At 41.9% G+C, this 22,862-nt stretch overlaps 2 protein-coding genes across 5 annotated transcripts in view; one reads left to right on the forward strand and one right to left on the reverse strand.

The window, feature by feature from the left end:
• The window catches only part of LOC139642915 (uncharacterized), a 28,117-nt gene that overhangs the window by 4,627 nt on the left and 628 nt on the right, over positions 1 to 22,862 (reverse strand). For 2 of the 4 annotated variants that reach the window (XM_071517972.1, XM_071517974.1), the window contains exons 2-3: positions 22,041 to 22,305; positions 19,153 to 20,795 (exon numbers count right to left, since the gene is read on the reverse strand). In XM_071517972.1, the coding sequence (XP_071374073.1) occupies positions 20,124 to 20,795; positions 22,041 to 22,305 (937 nt within the window). In that variant the 3' untranslated portion in view covers positions 19,153 to 20,123. Of the gene's footprint in view, positions 1 to 19,152; positions 20,796 to 22,040; positions 22,309 to 22,862 lie in introns of those variants that run through there. The other 2 variants (XR_011695055.1, XM_071517973.1) reach the window with 2 other exon arrangements.
• On the forward strand, positions 12,609 to 17,333 carry LOC139642908 (G-protein coupled receptor 35). Its single transcript, XM_071517960.1, has 4 exons — positions 12,609 to 12,691; positions 14,658 to 14,721; positions 15,471 to 15,893; positions 16,803 to 17,333. The coding sequence occupies exons 1-4, from the start codon at positions 12,609 to 12,611 to the stop codon at positions 17,331 to 17,333; spliced, it is 1,101 nt and encodes a 366-aa protein (XP_071374061.1).

Raw genomic sequence — 22,862 nt, forward strand, 5'->3', positions numbered from 1 at the left:
ATTAAATCTATGGAGTGATTTTGAGATAATTTGCTTATTAGAAGGCATATTCACAGACACTATAATGATATAAGCCCTGTTACATTTCTACATAATGAAAGTCCAGCTGCTTTTTTTCTGGGCCTACAACCAGGGTTAGGTGAGTTATTTTAAAAATGTATTCCATTCCCCATTACTAGTTACCTCATCACAATTGTAATCAGTAATGTAATCCAAACAACTACCCAAACTCAGTAATGTATTCTGATAATGTTCAGATTACTTTGCCATATTTGAGGTGCAAAGGTACCGGTACAGATAAGAAAAGGTGAAAAAATTAAAGTTCAGGAGATTTATTTCAGGTTTCAGGTACAAACACAAATTTTCTTCTGTGCCACATTTCATGAAGACGTAGAACAGCTGCAGCTATTTAAAATGGCCTTCTGAGTTTCTCACTTTCACTTTAAAAGTATTCCCAGAAGTAATATTCTAATTTCTCACAAGTACTACATTATTACATTATTTTCTCTCAGCTTTTAACATGACAGTGTAGTTACATTTTGTTTTGCATTTAGCAGTAACTACCTATCGCTGCCTACGACACACTATTCAGGTTACATCCTCCCTTTTCCCTTCCCGGTCATATTTGGCCCTCCATGTCAGAAAGGTCGGGCAGCCTTGCTCTAGATTGTTGCCACAGTGTCAGTCTTGGAAGGCGGAGGCTCTGCAGCGGAGCCACAGGGGCATTTCACCTCGGGCAGTCCCTTGGTACGGATGAGATACCACAGAGGCTTGGAAGCACAGCGACAGTCGCAGCTTGGGGTCCTTGAGCCGGAGGAAGGCCAGGGGACGGCAGACCGCCAGGTAGCTGTCCACACACAACAGGCAGAGCAGCAACGGCCCGCCCACCTGGTTCAAACCCCAGCAGAGGAAGTTAGCGGTCCTCAGACACCCAGGGAGCCGAAAAAGCGCGTATTCGACGGGGAGGCTGACGCAGAAGAGGATGTCGAACACGGCCAAGTTGAGGGTGAAGATCTCTGAGGTGGAGCAGATACCAGGTTTGCCCAGCAGGAGGCGTAAGACCAGAGCGTTGGCTGGCAGCCCCAAGAGGGGCACAGACACCACTGGGGGCAGGAGATACGAGGCAAGAGGGGATAACATTTGTGTTGTGTTGGTCAGGCTGGTGGATTCGTTGTTGATAGAGTCGTGATCCATTGTGCCTGAGCGGATGGCGAGGCCTGCTGCCTGCGGTCACAATCTCTCACTTGAAAACCTGTCAAAAGAGAGGATCCAGTGTATTTTGACAACATTCTGACATTTTTTTGGCCTTATATTAAATATCAGATATCAGCCAGTCAGTATCGTCCACCTCGGATATGACAGAGGTTCCTCCCTGATCACACCTACAGAAAAACAGTCTATGAAATCTGCAATGAAATTTATATTTTCTTTGCACATTCTATTTATTCACATAATTGTTCTGCAATGTGTTTTTTTTTCTCCAAATTATTTCTTCATTTAAAGGTAGTAATGTATCCCAGAGGTTTTCTACCAACTTTCTGGTCACAAGCAGGCTACCAACGCTCTTTATCATCTCCAATAGAAAAACCTGTTGCTTTATATTTGCTGCCACTATATCAGCATACTAAAACCTATATAAATAATGCTGATACAAGATATTTTTACCACTGTCCATAAACATCAGATATTTACTTTGCATTATACAAGCGTCTTATGCCAGGTGTTATTTTGCACAGTCTGTCTAAGTTGTAAATATGATGCAAATTTACTTCCATAGCACCCATTCAAATCATTTGTTATCTTATGTTTCGGGAAACGTTATGCCTTTAGTGTGGTTGTGCCACAGAATTTTGTTTTAGACCTTTATTTATCCAGGGGAAAGCTGGCTGAGCACGTATCATCTTTTTCTGCAGCGCCCCATTCACTTCCACATGTGCCCAGTAAAACCAGTCTTCTACTGGTGTGTTGCAGGTTAAAGTGTCTTGCTCAAAGGCACCTCAACAGTAACTGCAGAGCGAGAGGAGAGAGTTTCTCACTCACTCTGCCTGTCCAGATTCTCCCAGCTGGTCTGGGGATTCAAACCAGTGACTTTATGGTCACAAGCCCACTTCTTCAACATTGAGGCTACTGCCACCTATACATTATTAATCAATATTAACTCCACTTAAAGAGTTAATTTTCAAGCCACTTTTGGGGGGGAAAACATCACCTTAAAGCTGCATTCACCAAGATTGGAACGGGGACCGCGTCGAATCAACCTTGATACAATTACATTGAATATGGGCGAAATTTGTCGGTCTGGCAGACTCCTGAAATGAGAACCATGCAGACTCACCTCTAAATTATGCCCATATTCAATGTATGGGCGCTCACATCGTTCACATGGTGGATCCGTTTTTGGTGCAAAACTACAGTTGCATTTATATTTTTATCTCCTGTTTTTCAAATGTAGGAAATCAATCCCCCTGCGGCGCCTGATGCCTGTCAGGACGTTATCCTGAGTTCATCCACACAACACCTGGCTCCTGGGACTCTTGATGAAGAGCATTGTGATTTCTAAGAGGTAAAGTGACTGTAAATGTTGTTTATGATGGTGTTGCTATGTACACTTTATCTTCTTCGATGAGATTATATGAAGAGTTTTATTGAAAAATACTACATGTACCTGGAGTTTGTCATTCATTAGCTCTACAGTATAGGATCCAGTCTATAAAAGAGTTGTGGTGGATATTTCATATTTGGAACAAATCTTTTCTTTTAATTGTAGCTGTAGATGGCATACTGACAGTACAGGTGAAACTTAAATTTTCTGATTATATGGTGTTGATGTCTGTATCCTGTTTGGTGTACCTTTAAAACTATATAGTAAAATGATACATGATTATCAGCATTGAAAATCTATCAATTATGCATAGGTACAATATTATGAGAAGGCACACTGATGATAGAGAAGATATTAATTTTAGGGAAATAAAAACAATTTGTGTAGCTGCTTTGTTCACATTAGGAAATGTGGTTTCCACTGGATTTATTTTGATTTGGCATGTAAGTAGGTTACAGATCCCATCTGGTCAGTCATTTGGCTCTGACTTCCATCTTGAATTTTTTTTTATTTACACATGTAAAAATGATAAAAAACCAAAAGAGAGAAGGGGAAAAAAAAAATGAAAAATCGTCTCACTTTCCAAACAGCACGGTTTTGATGCCCTCAATAAAACCCCTTACTTTTTTTCATTCTGATCTCCTTGTAAAACCCAACAAGCACAATCAGCATGCTGCAACAAAGAATGAAAAAATATATAGTTGATATTATAAACCAAAATAAATCCACATTTCGTAATGTGAACAAAGCAGCTACACAAATTGTTTTAATTTCCTAAAATTAATATCTTCTCTATCATCAGTGTGCCTTCTCATAATATTGTACCTATGCATAATTGATAGATTTTCAATGCTGATAATCATGTATCATTTTACTATATAGTTTTAAAGGTACACCAAACAGGATACAGACATCAACACCATATAATCAGAAAATTTAAGTTTCACCTGTACTGTCAGTATGCCATCTACATCTACAACTAAAAGAAAAGATTTGTTCCAAATATGAAATATCCACCACAACTTTTTTATAGACTGGATCCTATACTGTAGAGCTAATGAATGACAAACTCCAGGTACATGTAGTATTTTTCAATAAAACTCTTCATATAATCTCATCGAAGAAGATAAAGTGTACATAGCAACACCATCATAAACAACATTCACAGTCACTTTACCTCTTAGGAATCACAATGCTCTTCATCAAGAGTCCCAGGAGCCAGGTGTTGTGTGGGTGAACTCAGGATAACGTCCTGACAGGCATCAGGCGCCGCAGGGGGATTGATTTCCTACATTTGAATATCCTCAATACTCAAAACTGTTGACACTCCTTCATGTTGAATGTCTGTTTGTAGAGTGATGTATTAACTGTCCCTCGCTTGCCTTAGCCTCCCTCCGTCTGTCAGCATTTATTGTGTAACAGTGCAAGTTGTTGGTTATCTCTCTGCACCAATGCCACCATGATAAATTCTTGTTGCACTTGGCAAATAAAGTAATTCTGATTCTGGTTTGTTTTGATTTGCTTCTGTAATACAGTGAGGCGTGAGGCAGGCCAGGCAAATTCCCCACTTGTTTCAAAGCTGCTCAGCCATAGCATGAAAACAAAAATTCTTTAAAAAAAAAAAATTCACTAAAGGATAAACATTTTAAAGATAAAATTCAGCAAGCTATGGGACAATATTTTCAGAATAATGACAATGGACAGGCTACACCCATTACACTGTGGGAAGCTGCTAAAGCCACAATACGTGGGGAAATAACAGCATATGCCGCTTTGAAAAAGAAAAAGTCACAAAAGCAAAAAATTGAAATAGAAAAAAATGTAGGAAGACTGTAAAACATACATGAAAAAACAGGAGATAAAAATATTTCACAAGACAAACATATTACGATAGCAGTCCAAAAGCATTAAAGCATTAAAGTTCTTGGCATTTAAGTTAAAAAAAAACAGGAGAGAACTATAATTTCTAAAATTAAGGATGAAAACTCTAAGTCCCAAACTGAAAAATCTAAAATAGCAACACCTTTTCTGAAATATTACCAAAATCTCTATAAATTAACAGATAGGAATGATAAGGGACTGAAGTTACATTTGAATTCTTGAGAGTTAACTAAAGTGTCAGAGGACCAAAAGACTAATTCGACATGCATTTATATTTGAAATGTGAGAAGCATTTGGATTTCATGAAAAGTTTACTGCATGGTTAAAAATAATGTATCAACATCCAAATGCAAGAATGAGAGTAACCGGGACACTTTCTGAAGTATTTAAACTAACAGGAGGGACAAGACAACGTTGTAGGGTTTGGTGTTATTGCATTGCAAATAAACGTTCTGGGTCAAAGTTGAGTGATAGAGACTCATGTATATATGGAATGTGGCTTATTTATTTTCTAAACCCAAGCAGAATGGTGACAGTGGCTTTTTGTGTTTAAAAACTTGCTGAAGCCTTTTGTAAACATGATAAATAATCTGGTAGTTATTACATAGCAAACATGAAAACGGTCCAATTTGACCAAAACATCACAGAAAAGCTCAAGGCACAGCTGATATTCGGGAAACATTTTATTTAAAGAAATAAAGCTCTGAAGTGAAGAAGTATATAAAAAAAGAAGAATCAGCATATCACCTTGACATGTTAAGGTGGGAGTATATTCACTGAGAATGTTCACTAGGTTTAATCTTGTGAACAATTACACAATTATACAATACAATATTAAGAATAAAGCACAGTGTTCTACTGATATATCACCAGCAATCAGCAGCATCAGCAAATCAGGCTTATTCTGCATGTTGGTCAAAATAAGTCATCTGTCTGGTGATATGCCACAGCCAAGCACTATATGGAGGCAAATCATGGCTCCTCATCCTGTGAGGTTTCTACATTGGTCAGAGAGAGATGTTTGGGATACAACGATCCAATACAATAATACAACAATATAATGTGTGTGTGTGTCTCTGTCTATGTCCTCTTGCGCCTGAAGAGGCCACAGAGCCAAGAGACCCACTTTTTCTTCTTCTTCTTCTCTTTCAGCTCTGTTGTCGCTGGAGCAACCTGTCGAGTAAAACAAAATGTCAGATCTTATTTGTACCTGGACGGTTGGTCTGTTCTTCTCTGAGGTAAAATGATATGAAAAGCTAAAACTGATGTTTCCTTTTGCATTGTTTCTGAGCATCATGCTCATACCATAGCGGTAGGAAATGGCCTGTGTTTCAGGAAAGTTACAGTTTACACAGTACCATGGTTAAGGAGTTTTAGCTTTGCAGTAAAACTGCACTGAATGTAGGAAATATTAGGGACATCTTCCTGATATTGAGTTGCAGCCCCACAATCCACATGTCAATTTGTGCTTGCTATAGATTTAATGAGGGAAATCAATAAGGGATAATGGCTTTTACCTGTGCTTCATGAAAAGAGTGTCCCTAATATTTTGTCCATTCAGTGTATGCCTTAGGTTTAACACTAACCATGTGCTGTACACTGTGACTTTGAGAACATGTTGCTTTGAGTGGCGGCTCACCTCCAGCTCTGTGCTCCAGAACTCCTCCCTGCTCTCCTTGCGCTCCTTCTGCAGACGCAGCTCCAGCAGGGTCTGGTCTCTCTCTGTCTCCCCCTCCTCTCGCCGGACTGGGATGTTGACACTGAACGGGGTTTCATCTCCGCTCTTGGTGCCTTCAGTGAAGCTCACAGAGGGCTTGAGGTGGTTGAGGATCTCTGTGGCTATGAGGCTGCAGGCCAGCAAGGCGATCTGAGGATCCTCCATCAGCCCTTCTCTGCTCAGCCAGACGTTAGGAAGGGCCTGATTCAGAGCGACTTTGAGGGGCCAGGACAGATCCAGGCTCAGTTTGATCTGCGAGAGGAGAAAGTGGGTAGTAGAGTAGAGTAGTAGAGTAAACTTTATTGTCCCCGAGGAGAAATTTGTCTTGGGCATAGTGCTACAATCCATTGCTTCACATAAAAAACTTCACAAAATATCACAAAACATGAGAAGCGTTTGACACAGTTGCTTCACATAAAAACATCATAAAGACATGAAAAAAAGACATTTTACTATACATTTGACATTGACAAAACGACGGCTTAAAAAGAAACTAGGAATTAAAGTGCAAAAGTGCTAAGTGCTAAAGTGCTTGTGTATTTATTGTACATTGCTCAAGATTTAGCATTAGAGTTCAGCAGCTTGATGGAGGCTGGAACAAACGATGTATACACTGAATTTATACACTGAATGTACAAAATATTGGGGGACATCTTCCTGATACTGAGTTGCGTTATGTCAGAGAAGTGATTTTGAAGTGAATTTATGTTCCTTTCAAAATTTGATGTTTTTGTTTTAACCCCAAATTAAATCAAAACAAACCTCCTGCTCGGGGTCGGTGAGGCGTTCCAGGTTTCGGAGGAAGACTCTGTTGCGTTGGTACTTGGCCGCATCCTTCTGCAGCAGGGAGTGGATGTGCTGCACCATCTCCCGCTCAAAGATGCGGTTCTGCAGGTGCTGCGGCCGGTACAGAGTCTTATCTCTACCATGGAAAAGTTCCACCAGGATGCATCTGATGGTGGACTCCTGCACCACAGCTATTTCCTGTGTTAGAACATAAGATTTTGGTTGGCTCACCTGAACCCAGTGCAGATGGAGCTTAGGTAGTTAGGGGTTTGTAATCTTTGACCTGGACTAATATAATTTTGCTGGTACTGTTGGCATGTGAGGAGCTAGTAGAAACAGGCCTGTAGTTTTAAGGGTTCAAGTTTGGGGTCCCAACCTATAGTTTCACAAACACTTACACACTGTTTTATTTAGCTGAAGTAAACCTACTGTAGTCAGAAGTGGTTGTACAGCAGCAGAGTCACCAGCCCGTGGTTGGGGAGGTGAAGACTGGAGAGCTCTGAAGCCGTACACAACCCCCTGGACTCCTCTCCCTCCAGCAGCTCCCTGGACACTGAGGAAAGACCGACCGTCTAACCCATCAGTGACAGGCTTGGTCTCTGCAAACAGCTCTGTCTCAGGGAACTGCTTCATGAAGGCAGCCAGGCTGCAGTCGAGGGCCAGAGGGTTCTCGGCTAGCGAGCTGCTGTCCGTCGGCATCTTCACCTCCTCATAGTCGTCACCAACAAAGAAAGTGCCGTCCACCCACACCACATCCCTGTTGGACGAGCGGGGCTTGGTGACTCTGCTCCGGTACTCCAGGATGTCCTGGTCAGTGATCCGGCGCAGGGCCTTCTGGAAGACCTTGGTGCGCCGGATCCAAGTTCCATACTGCTGGAACATTTTCTCCCGCAGAGACTCAGGGAGAAGCTGAGAGAACAGCCTGGTCTCCATCTCATCTCTCTCCCGGGGTGCTAAGAGCAGAAAAGAAGGATCGGTCAAGCAGTGTCATAATACTGGGAGCAGAGAACAAGGAGGGGTGAAGCAGTGTCATAGTGGAGAGTATTTTTAAAGTAAAAAAAAATCATGGGACCGGCCAGACCTCCATTCCTCCCCGCAACATGAATCTGGTTGTGTCGAGAACACCTATTGCATGAAGTGCAAGGTATTGTGGGATGTATAGCAATAAATGACCATAGCTTCTTCCATTTGATCACCTTGGTTCGAAGCACCTGACAGCTCGGCCTGCCTGCCTGGCTGGTACATAGTCAGGACGGCCTCGATGATGACACGTGGGATTGAGCAGAGGAGAGCAGGGTCTCTCATCGCCAGCAGTTTCTTCACCTACATCAACAGACCAGGCATTTTTGTGAGAGGCAGTCCAGAAAGATTTGGACCAAGGACAGTTTTTAGGAGTATTTTGTCAAGATAGGGCGTTAGGGGTTCAACTCCCACTGGGACAATCCATTCTGAAAATGCATGTGCTCACAGTATTGCATGAAAAACATATCCAACAAATGGGATGCGATTGTCACTGGTATCCAGTTGTACCTGAATAGATGACCCAAAGGTCTTCATGAGGAGGCTCTGGAGCAACACGGCGGCTCTCCTGGTGTTGCACGGTGGAGGAGGGAGACTGGTATCCACGGCAACGCCTGGAACTCTCCGCAGGGTCTCCAGAGTCACAGCACTCATCTGGACAAGGAGAGGAGAGGTGATCACAATGAAGAAGAGAAGAGAAGAGAAGAGAAGAGAAGAGAAGAGAAGAGTTAGATAGTAGTAGTTGTAGTAAGGGTAGTAGTAGTAGTAGCAGTAGCAGCAGCAGTATTAGTAGTAGTAGTAATAATAGTAGTATTAGTAGTACACCTACATGGAGGCACAAGGCCAGCAGTTGCTGCTGATCCAGCCGTCCGACACCAAAGCCGTTCAGTGGGTGGAGCTTCAGCATCAGCTGGATGAGCAGATCCTCCACCAGCTCACTGCTGACAGTGAGTGTAGCAGGGAGAGGGAGGCAGTCTGCTGCCGACAGACTCTGTCAAATCAGAAGCTGGTAAGTGTTTGCATTTACTTCATCAGCTTTTATGTTAGAACCAACTGACTTCAAAATCTTTTCAACTTTTCTCCTCAGCTTGCATTTCTCTGATTTCTTTTCATAGCTTTCCTCCCTCTTCTCTGTCTTAGATCATCATTCTAAGATCACAGGAATAGTTTGATAGCCATTGTCAGGACACCATGGCTCTGACCTTTGAACTCTCACTATTGGCTGCTTGTTGGTGATGTAGGAATTTAAGCTTATGTTACTGTTGCAAACACTTTAAGTCTTGAAAATGTCTAAAAATGTAAATGTTACCTACTGTTTTTTTTTATATGAACTTTACTGAAATTATACGTGACTGCAAACACAGTGCTTCCACTTCAAAACTGTCACTCTGAAAACAATTCTGAATAATTTTTGTCATCATATTTGACCATTTTATGTTATTCATGTTGTGCAAATTAAAATAGAATACAATAAAAACATAAACAAATCTAGACAAGATTAAGTTTAATTGAAAGTAAGTTTAACTCGTCTCACTCACAAGTCTGTCCTGGTTAGGTGACAGCTGATCTGGGACCAGCTGGGCTATATTCAGAGCCACCAGGTGAGCAACAGATTGCTGGAGGATGGGTGAAGAGACCAACAGAGCTTTCTCCAGCACGGCTCTGGGCCCTAAAACCTCCTCCAAGCTGCCCAGGACGCACTTGGCCACCTGCAAATATACACCTTAGATATAATATGATGGCAACATACAGTATAGGCCTACTGTTGATCTTACACTGCAATGCATTTTATTTTCGTGTTAACAAGTCATTCAATGTATTTTGACATAATATTTTCAACACATTAAAGGGGATTCCTCCAGCACTTGCAGCATTTGAACATGCCGGCAGTACAGTATCACCTGGTAGTGCGCAGTGGGCTGGAGCAGACAGTTGGCCTCCTGCTTCTCCTCCATCACCTGGACCCAGGGGAAGGAGGGAGAGAGGAGGCGCTGTGTGTTCAGAGAGCCATGGGCCTGCAGACAATCCACAGACTCAAGGGCACCAGGGCTGATCTGCAGAGCACAGAAGGCCAACATGAGACAACTTGAGTTTCAACCATAAAGATTTAATGAAGGGGAAACATGCATGTACTGTATAACTCACCAAGGGAGGGAGCAAAAACATAAGGTGAGATTTGATCAACTATACATGTAATATAAGTCAATAAATTTAATAGTTGGAGCATAATATAATAAAATAATTCTGCAGAAGCCTGAACTGTAACTACTGGAGCATCTTGTGATTATCTTTGGATTCAAAGGTTCTCATTTATATCACATTGAACACACATCCATGATAATGTACCTGAACTGCCAGCTGGGAGATGACTTGTTTGAGGGAGTAGCTGTGGACCAGCTCCGTCCAGGTCTGGATCCTGGGGTGGGTCTGGGCCTCAGCTTTCTCCACCTCAGAGGGACTGGAGTCCATGATCTCTACAAGGCAACCTGAACACCATGGAAAATAACATACAGCATGGTATGATACAGCATGTGTTCAAGGTATTCATTTATAGTACAATATTACTACAGAGAAAGACACCAGTAGCTCAATGAAATGTTTGAGGCCTCAAAGAAATGCAGCAGGAGCGTTGACAGCAGACAGACTCATATTAAAGCCGTAACTCCCCCATGTGAGGCTGATCAGGGCCTGTTTTCCCAAAAGCATTTTAGTATTAACCAAGAGCATCTTGCTGCTAGGATGCTTTTGGGATCCTGATCCCAATACATTGCTATCTACACAGAGAATTATCCGATTTCACCTGTTTTTCCCTCTTACAACATCAAATTTGTGTTACAAGAGGGAAAAGTGTCAAATTTGAGCTTTGCAGTTTAAGTCTAGCCGTATAGTGTTTCATTTGGTGACAATATAACTAACTGTAACATGTAACATTTCACTGACACTTAGGATGCTACAGGTTAAGCAGTGAAATTAGATGAGTGAGTGAAAAAAATCATACCTTTGCAGGGTCTTGGAGAAGGTGGTTACTGGTAAGTAAGTGGTGAATGCACGCTCAAAGCAACAGCAGACAACAAGGTGAAAGCACAGTCAATCGCAGTCGTGAAGACGTGGTGTGTACGCAGAGGGAATCCGTGTAAACTGACACACAAGGCGCATCTTGGACCTGAAACTCTGATTCCATAGATTCTAAACTCTACAGCTCTCCATTGTGCCCTGTGACATCACAGTTCAATGTTGAAGAGATGCTCCTAAAATGGAAATGCTTTATTTTTATTGCTCAGTGTATTTATTTTATTTTATTTTATTTTATTTCTGGGCCAGTCCATGCTGGGAGCTTGGGGGAACAGGGAAAACAATAGGTGGGGTCAGTGGAGGCAGAGGATTTGCCTTGATGCCACTCCATTAAAAACAAAGACACAGATGACAATTAAGTACATGAGATAACTGTCATACAGCATACCATACATACAAAAACATGTGCCAAATCCACACCTACACATTATCCTTACACTATGCAATATAAGAACTACCGAGTAAAATAAGTGTGCCCACCCTTTAATAAAGTGACCTAATGCCTTACAAAGGCTCTTCATCTACCTGACATGCTTCCATTAAAAATCACCTAGCCTGCACATTCAGGTGACAAACAGTCTCTGTGTAAGAGCCATATGGAGGCGTGAGGTTGGACAGCTAATGCTCTGGTACCTCTTCCTAGAAGGAAGGGGTTTGAAGAAAGAACTGGCAGGATGTGAAGGGTTGGTGGACAGTTTCTCCCTGTGAATACAGGTGGCATATGGAGCTCACAGCCAGTGATCTTAGATGATGTGCTTGTATCTCTCTCCAGCTGCTTCCTCTCTTGAGCTGTTGTATTGACATACCATGTTGTGATGGAGAGGGTTAGCACACTCTCAGTGACAGCCGTGTAGAAGTGAACCATAGCTACCAGAGTCACAGCAAATTTACTGAGCTGACGCAGGAAGAAAAGTCTGTGATGGGCCTTGCTGATTATAAGGCTGGTGTTGGCCTCCCGCTTCAGTGTATGGGAGTTGGCAGTCCCAAGAAACTTCATGCTTTTAGGATTATATGCGTGCACAAGAGAGAATGAAGAAATAGGGTTAGAACAAACTGTATTTTATTATTATTTATTAAGTATTTATTTCTGCTCAAAACCTTCTGGAAGAGATTTATAAAGATTCCCGGCATAGTTATCTCCCTGAACTTTCCTTTTTTATTTTTAATATTGATTTTTTTTTTCTCCTCTCCTCTCCTCTCCTCTCCTCCACTTCCCTTAGCTCCTTTGTAAATAGGCCAATATATATAATTCTTAAACAAGGCAAGTTCAATTATGAGAGCACGCCAGGGTTTGGTGGGAAAATGTTTTGCTAATAGTTGTTATCAAGTACACTTATAAAAGGTATGTCTTTAAAAGAGACTTCAATGAATGGAAGACTTATGCTGGTTTCATGTGTAAAGGTATACAACTGCAAAATGTGGGGGCCTCATAGTGAAAGCTCTATTACTTTTGCGGCAGAAAGCGCAAAGGCCTACAGTAGACAAGACACTGGGGGGCAGAGAGGCCCAAGACCTCCGGTAGGCAGGGCAATGGAGAAAGAGAGGCCCAAGACCTTGTGCCCCCAGGCCAAGGCCAAGGTCCACATGCATGAAATTCACCCTGTCAACCAAACGTAGCCCAAACTGTGTGCTGTAAAAAGGATTTGACTCTGGGCTCACCAGAAGCAAAGTCATAGGGGGATGCATTATTTGGCAGGCCTGCATTTCCATTTTTTTTTTTTTTTTTTTTTTTTTTTTGCTGTATGTTAATTATGAACAAAAAGCAAGGGAATATTACAATGGTATGAAATCTGTCAGGTGTTGGTGCAAGAAACACATTTGAATAGAGAAGAACATGACAAGTTGGAGAAAGTAACATCAGCTCAAGTGTTGGCATCATCCCATAGTACAGCAAGAAGAGGGGTAAGAAAGCATGTATCATTTGAAACTGAAAAATGTATAAACGATAAAGAAGGAAGATAGAACATACAAATAACTCTGCTGAATGTCTATAACCCACCCGAGCAGGATTCAAACTTTATGAAGAAGATTTTATCTTTGCTGGTAACAGAAGTAAAAGGTATAACAGTAATGGGTGGAGATCTTAACATGGTTATGAATGTAAAACTAGATACTCAAAGTAAGATGGAACACAAATCAGAAGAAACAGCAAGGTTTTGAGAAGAGCGGAGAAAGAAATAGGAGTGGTTGATGTTTGCCGAATTTTAAATCCGCAGGTTACAAAATTCACATACTCTGAGGCACATAAAATATATTCTATTCTCTCTAGATTATTTTTTTTATGTTTAAGAATGACATAACCAGAGTTAGGAAATGTGAAATTGAATCAATAAATATGACTGATCATGCCCCAGTAAAGGTGAAACTAGATTTGGAAGTTGAAAGAGGGAAGACACTGTGGATATTAAATAACTCATTGTGTTGTTACTCCAAATATATACCAAATAGATACTGGAGAGCCCAAATAAATGGCATAGGCCTTCAGAACAAAAGTCATAATCAGTGGTAAATTCAATGTCATCATTTCATCACTCCTTAAATAATTTTATAGACAGACTTTTATGTAGTTTTTTCACTTACTGTCCTGATGCATTTGCCTGTTTTATTCCTTTTTAGCCCCATTTTCATTCGTATCTGACCTTTTTACAGGTAACGTTACTGACTTACAGTTACTTTTGTTTTATTGACTGTCAAGCACTTGGTACATGTTCAAATCAAATCTTACATACAGTAGCGTAATTCTTATGATACACATGTAAACCTCTGCAACTTGTGTAGATAAGTGATGTCGGTTAGAAATGCAGTGCCAGCACATGAGCCTCTTGTTGCATAATGATGAATGTTACGAAATGCACAGCCTTATGTATTCCCAACAGGGCTTTTCTAAATATTTAACACAGTCTAAGTACATTAGTAACACCTTGCTTTGGATTTCTCACTTGAGTCCTAGTGCTTGCCTTGCATCACCTGTTTACTGAGCAGTCTACAGTTGCATCAGTGAGAACAAATGTTCAGCTGCAGTGGCGCATCTAGAGGGAAAGCACCCATAGGCACAGACCTGGGATCAGTTTACCCTCCAATCCCTAACACAAACCATACATGAGGAAAATGTAAAACTGACCACAGGCCAGCAGCTGGCGGCAGCTTTAGAATAGAAGGCTTTATTGTCCAAACCTGGAAATATGCTTTGTGCACTTTAACTCAAACACACAACATTCATGCCAAACATCATAATAAAAATAAACTTTATTTAGCACGTATCTAAAAGCAGAGTTTAGTGCTTTCCAGGAAGGCATAAAGCCAACAACAGTAAAATACATAATGAAGAGATACAAATAATAAGTAAAAGCAAGAGAAAATACATTGAAAGATGTTGTATATGTATATGTTGTAGGATGAAAAACAATTACATGGAAGCAAGTCTGTAAAAGTGGGTTTTAAGAAGCAACTTAAAAGATAATGGTCTTGCACAGTCTAGGAGCCCTGAAGGCAAAAGCACCTTTAGACATACTAACAACACAAAGACCAGACAATATTAAAAAAGCTAACACCTCTGCTGTGAATCTTCTCTTTCATCAGCACCTTCACCCCAACCCATGATCACGTTGACACCTACGTCCAACTCAACCTGCACACGCCCCCCGTACGAATCCAGACCGTCCAATCGCTGTAGACCTCTAATGTGCATCACCAGCTCTATTTTGCAACATCAACCAATCACAGCTTGGGACTGAGACCGTGTTGAGGGACGGCTGGTTTTCATTGTCCCGCAGATTGGCCCAATCCTAAAGTGGTACTAGTCCCTGTGGATCGTCTTTATAAGCCCCCGGCCCCAGTGATCTGATGCTCTGGTTCAACTGCTGTGGTGAGCTGCTGCTGGGGACAGACAGAGTCAACTGAGGACTAAAAGTAAGTCAGTAAAACTTTAAACTTAAAACCTACTTTTTTTTTACTTTTTAGAAGACACTGTAAACTCTGTTAAGGTAAGACAGATTCATTTGATGTTTGGTTCTGTTATATAGTTTTCTTTAAGGTGCTTTGGGGGCATCACCATAGACAGATATGGAGCATTTGGACTTGAATAAAGAATAAATAATGAAATAACAGCATCGACACAAATTATTTCTGCATTTTGGTGCATCAATCCAGAGAAATTCAGGGCTTTTGGATCGGAAGTAAGGACGTAATCATTTTTGTTGAAATCTAGTTACTGGGTTGTAAAGCGCTACTGTATTTTAGAGTGATGCAGATGTTTTCATCAGTATGAATATTTAGAAATATCAGTAATATGACAATGACAATGCAACAAGCATTCTGTAGAGGTCAATGTTGAGAATCAAAACCAGCTTACAACTCTATCGATTCCCTATTTCTCCCTTCTCTTTCTCACAGCATCCAAGCCTCTTCCTCCAAATTCAGCCTTTCTTTCCCGCCATGTTGAACACCACTGTGAATCCCAGCCATGACCTCTATGTGAACTCCACCACCCCCGGCGCCCCCAGCGGCACCCCGCCGTGGTACCAGTTCCCGGTGTGCGCCGTGGCCCCTTACGGCTTCATCTTCTACTTCGGGGTCAAGGTGTTCAACCTGGCGGTGGGGACGCCCTGTAACGCCCTGGTCATCTGGCAGATCGCCACCAAGAAGAGCGACGCGTCCACCTCCGACATCTTCATCTTCAACCTGGCCATCCTGGACGCCTACTTCTGCCTGATGACGCCCATAGAGATGGTCAACCGGCTGCTGCTGGGCGACAGTCGCATCTGGTACTTCCAGAGGTTCGCCTACGGGGTCAAGGACGTAGCACCGCTCTTCCTGGTGAGATTGTCTCTATAAAACTCTACACCAGAGTAGGAAACTCTTCGTCTATGGATGGCATATTGTAGAGACTACAGCAGCTCCAAAGTGATATGTACTAAAACGTACGCCAAAGCATAGGCTAAATATTACCTTAGTAAATTTGTTCAGGACTTGAACAGTGGACTTTCCTCATCCTGTTACCTGTGATAATGTATAATAACATGTTCCTGTGTAGCTCAACAGATGGAGCAAGGCACTAACACTTGCAAGGGTTTTCATAGGGTTTGCATGTGAATGCAGGGAGGTCAGAGACACAGCTTGACTTGGATAAAAGTGAATGGGGGATACAATTTTTGCATACTATATAGTGAATATAATACTGTTGTCAACTCATATACATTAGTTCAGTCTATATACAGCAGTAAATCATGTACTGTAAATTACACCACCAACCCATGCATCACTGACTCATATCTGAGACGCTGAACTCTCATGAATCCTTTTTTCTAACATGTTGCTGCAAGGTGGAATTAAAATTTAACAGTGATATTACCCATAGTAAGTCTTGCAAGTGCAACTATTTACATCAAATGTTACTTCATTTTCAAGAAGCCCTGTTTGTCCTGAAAAAAGAAGAGGTGCAACACATTTACATTGGAGATTAATGAGAGACTTTTAGAGGCAGATAAATGAAAGTAGTGCAAAAACGCAATTTTTGCACTACTTTTGTGTGTGGAACCTTCTTTTCTTCACACAAGTTTAACGCGCCAAAGTAGTTTTCCCACTATAAATATTGGGAGATCTGTCACTAAAACTGAAAGTTATGAGTTCATCTGGGGCCACCAGCTCAAAATGTAAGTCACTTTGGATAAAAGCTTTCGCCAAACATCATACACCACAGTAATCCTCTTTTCCTGGTCTCCCCAGGTGTGTATCTGCCTGGACCGCTACATGGCCGTCGTCCACCCGGTGGTGTTCACCGGTATCCGTGACAACAAGATCCGCATCGGCATTTCTGTGGTGGTCTGGGGCCTCATCCTGGCTTACGGCCTCACCAAGTCCACCCTGGGAGTCATGAGCGTCAACGAGGTCTTCAGCGGCGTCATCCTCTCCTCCTTTGCCATCATGGTCTTCTGCAACATCTCCGTCATCTGGGTCCTCCGCCGCTCTGTGGCGGGAAAGGAGGCGATGCACCCGGTGAAGAAGAAGGCCTTCAAAATGGTGCTGATCATCCTGGCCATCATCGTGGCGAACTACCTGCCCCCCGTGGCGCTCATGCCCTTCGTGCCTTACTACACGTTCGTGGCGTTCCGCTGCCAGATCAGCATCAGCGTGTTCTCCATCATGGATCTGAGCTGCAGCATCGAGCCCCTGGTCTACATCACCAAGATGGACCGCATGGAAGGAGGCTGCTGTGGGAGGAGTCCCGCTAAGAAGCCGCAAGATGTGAAGGTGTGATGAATCAAAAATTAACCCCCGACTTGGAAACTTGTGCAAATCTGAAAACACTGTGTACTGAAGGACGCTGCCACTGTTAGCACTCTCTTGCCTAAACCGATCTATTTCGCTCAGATCTCTTCAAACAAAAGGAGGAAGGTAGGAGGTGATTTGTGATAAAAAAGGAAAAATCCACCCTAAAACACTTTAACATTATTAAAAAAAAAATCAGCTATTGGTGATGTACCTTGCATGCCCGGGTCCATTTTTTTGTTTGGTGGAGTATTTTTCTTATTCCCGCATATAACTAGGCAAATGTAGACAGCATGACATCATGTCCAGATATTTCCAGCAGCCACAATGGAGTTTGATAGCAGAAAAATGTTCAATTGTCAAAACATCAACAGTAAACGTCTAGGTTTTGGTGTCAGTCCCTCAGAATCAAAGAGCGAGGGCTTCTTTCTAGACTCACCATTTTGCACCAAGAGAGGTTCAACAATCATACTGGGAGAAATCCATCACAGAAGAGGAGAGAGACCAGTTTCTCCACTGACAGTAGCCTCAATAGACCAGAATGCAATGCAGCAACAAGGCATGTTGCGTTTTGAGTAAGGGGGTGCGACTCTTGCTCTCTTGTCTTGCTATCCAACTGTTATGGTTCTCTCCACCTACACGTATAACCCAAAGCTGAAATGCAACAAGTTCAGGCACGTTCTCTAGGGGTTGTTGAAAGGCATCCTGGGAAATGTAGGAAATCACTAACTGAAGTAGAAGTAGATGGGGCAGGTTGAGGGAAAGTGGGTACACCAAAAGATTAAGTTACAACACTTCATCACAAAATAAATCCTGGAATGTATTGGATTATCTGAGAGTGGATTATTCCTTTAAGAGAAAATGCTCCCAGTTGAGTCCCTTCTTTTCTACGGTCTCCATGGGAACCGGCTCTAGAAACGCCTCCCCTCAACACTCACGCCTCTTATTCTCCAGTTTAATGATGGCCTTGGGCAATGCCTTGTTTATAGAGCACTAATTAAACACTTAGCCAGTCATTAATTAAGCCTCATAATCAAAAACACAGTGGGACCAATTAGCAGCAGTGTAATGAGTGGGCATGCAGATGATGTGAGTGATGAACTCACTACATAAACAATGCAATGCAATTAATTAAGGCAAGCAAATATGCGGCGTGATGATGATATGCAATGATTTAATTGAACGCCCCCCCCTAATAAGGCTAGTTTGTTTGTGCATAAGATGCTGCCTGAATCTCAGAGTGGGGAAGATAATATTAATGAAGAGATTCATTAAAAACTGATAAAAGTAACCTACACTCTCAAAATGATAAATGGTAAAAAAAAATTCAAACCAATTACAGTACTTCATGTGGGTAACATCTCTGTGGTTGACTGGATCTTCTATATTGAAGAGATACTGAATAAAGACACTCGGGTAATTTTTTTTGTTTTTTGTTTTTCCAAAACAGGTATCTACTGCTTTGGTATGTAGTAAACGTGCTCTTCAATTGTGAATCACAAATGTTGCTTTCGGAGTCCGTAAAACATCAGATTTGTATACAAAAGTTGTGGAAAATTTCATTCTGATGAACGATCTTTGGCAAGAGATATCATTTATGCCTTTATTTTGACCAAAGCTTTAGCCTATAAATTATGTTTTCCAGTGTTTATATGTTAAATGTTACAGTATGTAATATATGCTAAGAATGTATAGCGCTGCACAGCATGCTTTGTCTTGTTGCTATTTATTTAGATTATGAAAAAATATATATTTTACACAGATAATTTTAAATATTTTTATTCATGAGTGAATAAAAAATGCTCATTGTTGAAAATATGCATACAAAGTGAGTCTCATTTTGGTATACATGAAATTCAGAATAACTGCTATTCTGGTAGCAATATGAAAAATGTGTAAGGCATCATTGGTTTTTAAATGATTTGGCATCATATATTGTAAGCTATATAACATACAAATTCAGGTAGACATACAGTACATACAGTTTCTGTTAAGTGCACAGACAAGGCCACAGGAGATGCATCCTACCTCCTAACAGTCTACAGTATTACACCTTAGTTTGAGAAGTCTCTGGAGGTTCACATATACAAAAATTCAAGATGTAACGGCAAAGGGTGCTTGTAGGATATATGGTCAAGTATTAGTAAGTTTAGAATCAAGGTTCCTATAAATTCCCATTTCAAAATTTCAGGCTTTTTTCCAAACCTTAAGTGCTTCACAGAATTTGAAGATTTTGGTCATGGTTCAATACGATATACTGTATGTGTTGATATTGGCTGGGTGACATGACAGTCAACTAGGCCAAATCATTCTACAGCTGAAGATTATTCTTCTACAAATACCACAATCTGTTAAAATGACAGTTGGTGCCTAACTACATAAAATATGTGGTCAGTCTCCATCAGGACTGAAAGGGGACATTTTTCAAGATTTTTTGTGCCAATCCTGAATTTTTCAACATCAGCGAATGATCATATTCTTTTTCCATATGTTTCTAGACTTTCCAGACCAGTGTAGACACCAAGCCCAAAAAAATGGTTCATCTTCAAAAGGATCACATTCCTTTTAAATACAAAAAAACAGACACATTTCAACAACTGGTCTTCTTCAAGTTATAATATTGCGTATGACAAGAAATCTCACTCACTTTGGTCATATGTGCAAAGAAATAGCAATCCTAGGGCAGAGATGAATTCCTAATACAGCTAATGGTGGCTGATACAGTCTGATAATGTTGAGACCGTGTTGAGCACATATCTAACGATTAGACTATCAGGTTTAACTCTGGGTGATTTTGGCGTGTAACTCCTTCAGACTTTCCAGACTGGCCTCAGGACCGTCTTCTGAGGTCACGTACCCAGGATAGATGGGGTAAAACTGGGCAGGAGGCGTCTTAGCGGTGGCGTCCCCTTCTCCTGACGATGGGGGGGGCAGTAGTGGTATCAACTTGGCATGGGCATAGTCGATCTCAAAGCCCTCGAAAATTAGCCCCACCCCCGAGGCTCCCAGCCCCTCCTCAAGAAGCCTCGACACCTTCCGGGTCGCCAGCACCAGTCCTTCATAATCCCCCTTTTCTAGTCTGAATATATCAGAGGTCAAAGGTCGTCGTGGGACCAGCACCGTGAGGCCGGGGGAGTTGGGGAAAGGAGTGAGGAAAGCCACGTGACCCTCGTCCTCCCACACCCGCCACTGCTGCTCCTCCCTGCGGACGATGCGCGAGAACAGGCCGGGGTGAGCGGGATCGTCCCCCAGGAAGGAGAGGTCGGGCGGGGCTTCGGGGAGCGGCAGCTTGGCCCGGATCCTGGCCTGGACTTCTGCCAGGCGGGAGTCAGTCCAGCGGGGGGCACTCTTGGAGGTGCAGTATCCCGGGTCATAGGGGTGGTGCTCCTCCTCTCCCGCCAGGTGAGGGCACCACTCAGAGTCCAGGCCGTGCAGCGGGAGGACACGGATCTGTGGGCCACGAAATAAAGGTTGTGAGACAAAACCGGATCGAAATATTTTGCTACTTTCTATCACCGACTGATAGAACACAACTATAACCAGTTCATAAAAGCTTTGCTGCTCTAAACACCCGGTGTCTGGTAGGTCTTTCCTGGTAAAAACCCGCAGGCGCACAAGACGTGAAGCATTTTATGATTCCAGCAGCAACAACGGTTTGTTAGCAATAAATAGAAGAAATACTGATTAGTTATTATTATTATTAATCATTATTAATTAGCCTGAAAACTTTCTTTCTTGTGAAATAACATAAAACACAATTTTCTCCAGCAACTATAGATGTGAAGAGCATCAATGGTAGTAAAAAATGCAGCCTCATTACAAATATAAAAATCAATCTGATTGGAAAATGGCAAATAATTACTACAATCAATATTGGAGTACAATGTAAAGATATTACTGAGGCCTCAGTTAAACCAAAAGTTCCTGTTTGTTTGCATAAAGGATCCCTCACTATCTGATAAAGAGGAGTGAGCTAGCTATGCTACGTGGAACCATTTTTATTTCATGAATTAATCTAAGTGAAACATAAACTACTGGTGGCATGTTTTACATTTTTAAGATAAGCTTCAGCTGGGTGCTGAGACCCATCCAGCTATACATCAAGCTAAAGCTACCTATACATATCTATCAACTATCAGTGAACAACTTACCATTAGATAGTTAATATATAGTAAAAATGTTCATGATGACATACAGTACCTCTATATTTGACATGATTCTCCTCTTGGTCTTTTCTTTTTTTTTCTAAACTGTGCACCTGAAAGCTTTGACCGCTTCATTCTGCAGGAGGCTTTTCTTATCTCACGTTCTGTGAAGCTTCTTGTTATACAGATATGATGGAGATGAAGACATGATTTTACTCAACAGCTTCAGGGTTGGCAGTCTGTAAAACCTTTAGTAAAAACTGCCTCACCCTGCCTTATAGGAGCTCCTAACCCATCTGAAAGAATTTCATTAGTCTGGGTTTCAGTGGAGAGTTTTAGTGTCCCATGATGGTCTAAATGCTGTTTCAGAGACTTCTTCACCCTGACAAGAATAAAATTCTGGGGGAATGCTTGAATGCTTGACACTGAAAACATCGGCTATCAGCAGCTTCAATCCAAGACTATCTGTATCGGCCTTCACAAACCTGCATCGGTCAGACCCTACAGTCAGCCAGTCCTGAACAGATCCACCAGTCAGAGAAGCTCTCACCTGAGCAGGTGTGTCTCTGTGGGGTCTGGTGACCAGCGCACACCTCCGGACCCCCAGCCGCTCACACAGCAGCTCCCCCACCGCTCGGGCCCCCATCAGCATGGACAGGTACTCCCGCTCCTCCAGGTCGAACACGCCGCCCCCCGAGCTGCCGGGCGTCCTCCGCTCCAGGACAGCCGAGCCCAGGGTCCAGGGCCGGGGGTGCAGGTAGGCCACCAGCCCCTCCGACTCCCAGATCACATGACGGGGAAGAGCAGAGGACATCCTGCTGAGAGACGGGTGGAGCGTAGGGGTGAGATGAAAGGATATGGCTGACAAGACAATAAAAACAAAAAGAGAAAACAAAAAGGGCAAGGCAAGGCACATGTCTAATCTAATTATATTTCTAAATATTGAATTGAGACATGGATGGACATTTTTAACCAATTATATATATACATTTCATTAATTTAAGGGATATATAGTAAGTCTTCATAAATCATTCATAAAAAAGAAGAGGGCTTAATACTTTCCCACTTACAAACATGTAGGCCTATATGGTAGGCTACTTACACATAAGTATAACCACGTTAAACAAATCTAATGCATCAGCTCTAAGATTGTCAAAGTAGCCTATATATTGATATGTTCAAATTCAAATTAGGGTACAACTTATTTAAAAGGATAACAAGGCATTTATATCCTTCCAAAATTGAACAGAAGGCGCATAGTTCTGCTTCAAAATTATTATTTTCCTTAAAATATTCAGCAACTGGATGAATTTGGAGTTTTAAAAAATCTGTATCTTTCACTTTCGGGGGAACAGACCGATGTAATGTACTT

The sequence above is a fragment of the Centroberyx affinis genome, unplaced genomic scaffold (assembly GCF_046629955.1).
Source record: "Centroberyx affinis isolate AG114_WGS23_722 - 3 ecotype Tasmania unplaced genomic scaffold, CSIRO-AGI_Caff_v1 ptg000545l_1, whole genome shotgun sequence".
NCBI classification, from domain to species: domain Eukaryota; kingdom Metazoa; phylum Chordata; class Actinopteri; order Beryciformes; family Berycidae; genus Centroberyx; species Centroberyx affinis.

Coding starts and splice junctions, on each gene's coding strand:
- LOC139642908 (XM_071517960.1), top strand. CDS start 12,609: ATGGAGAAAGAGAGGCCCAAGACCTTGTGCCCCCAGGCCAAGGCCAAG. Junction 12,692..14,657: donor ATTCACCCTGTCAACCAAAC/GTAGCCCAAACT, acceptor CTCTTTCATCAG/CACCTTCACCCCAACCCATG. Junction 15,894..16,802: donor ACGTAGCACCGCTCTTCCTG/GTGAGATTGTCT, acceptor TGGTCTCCCCAG/GTGTGTATCTGCCTGGACCG.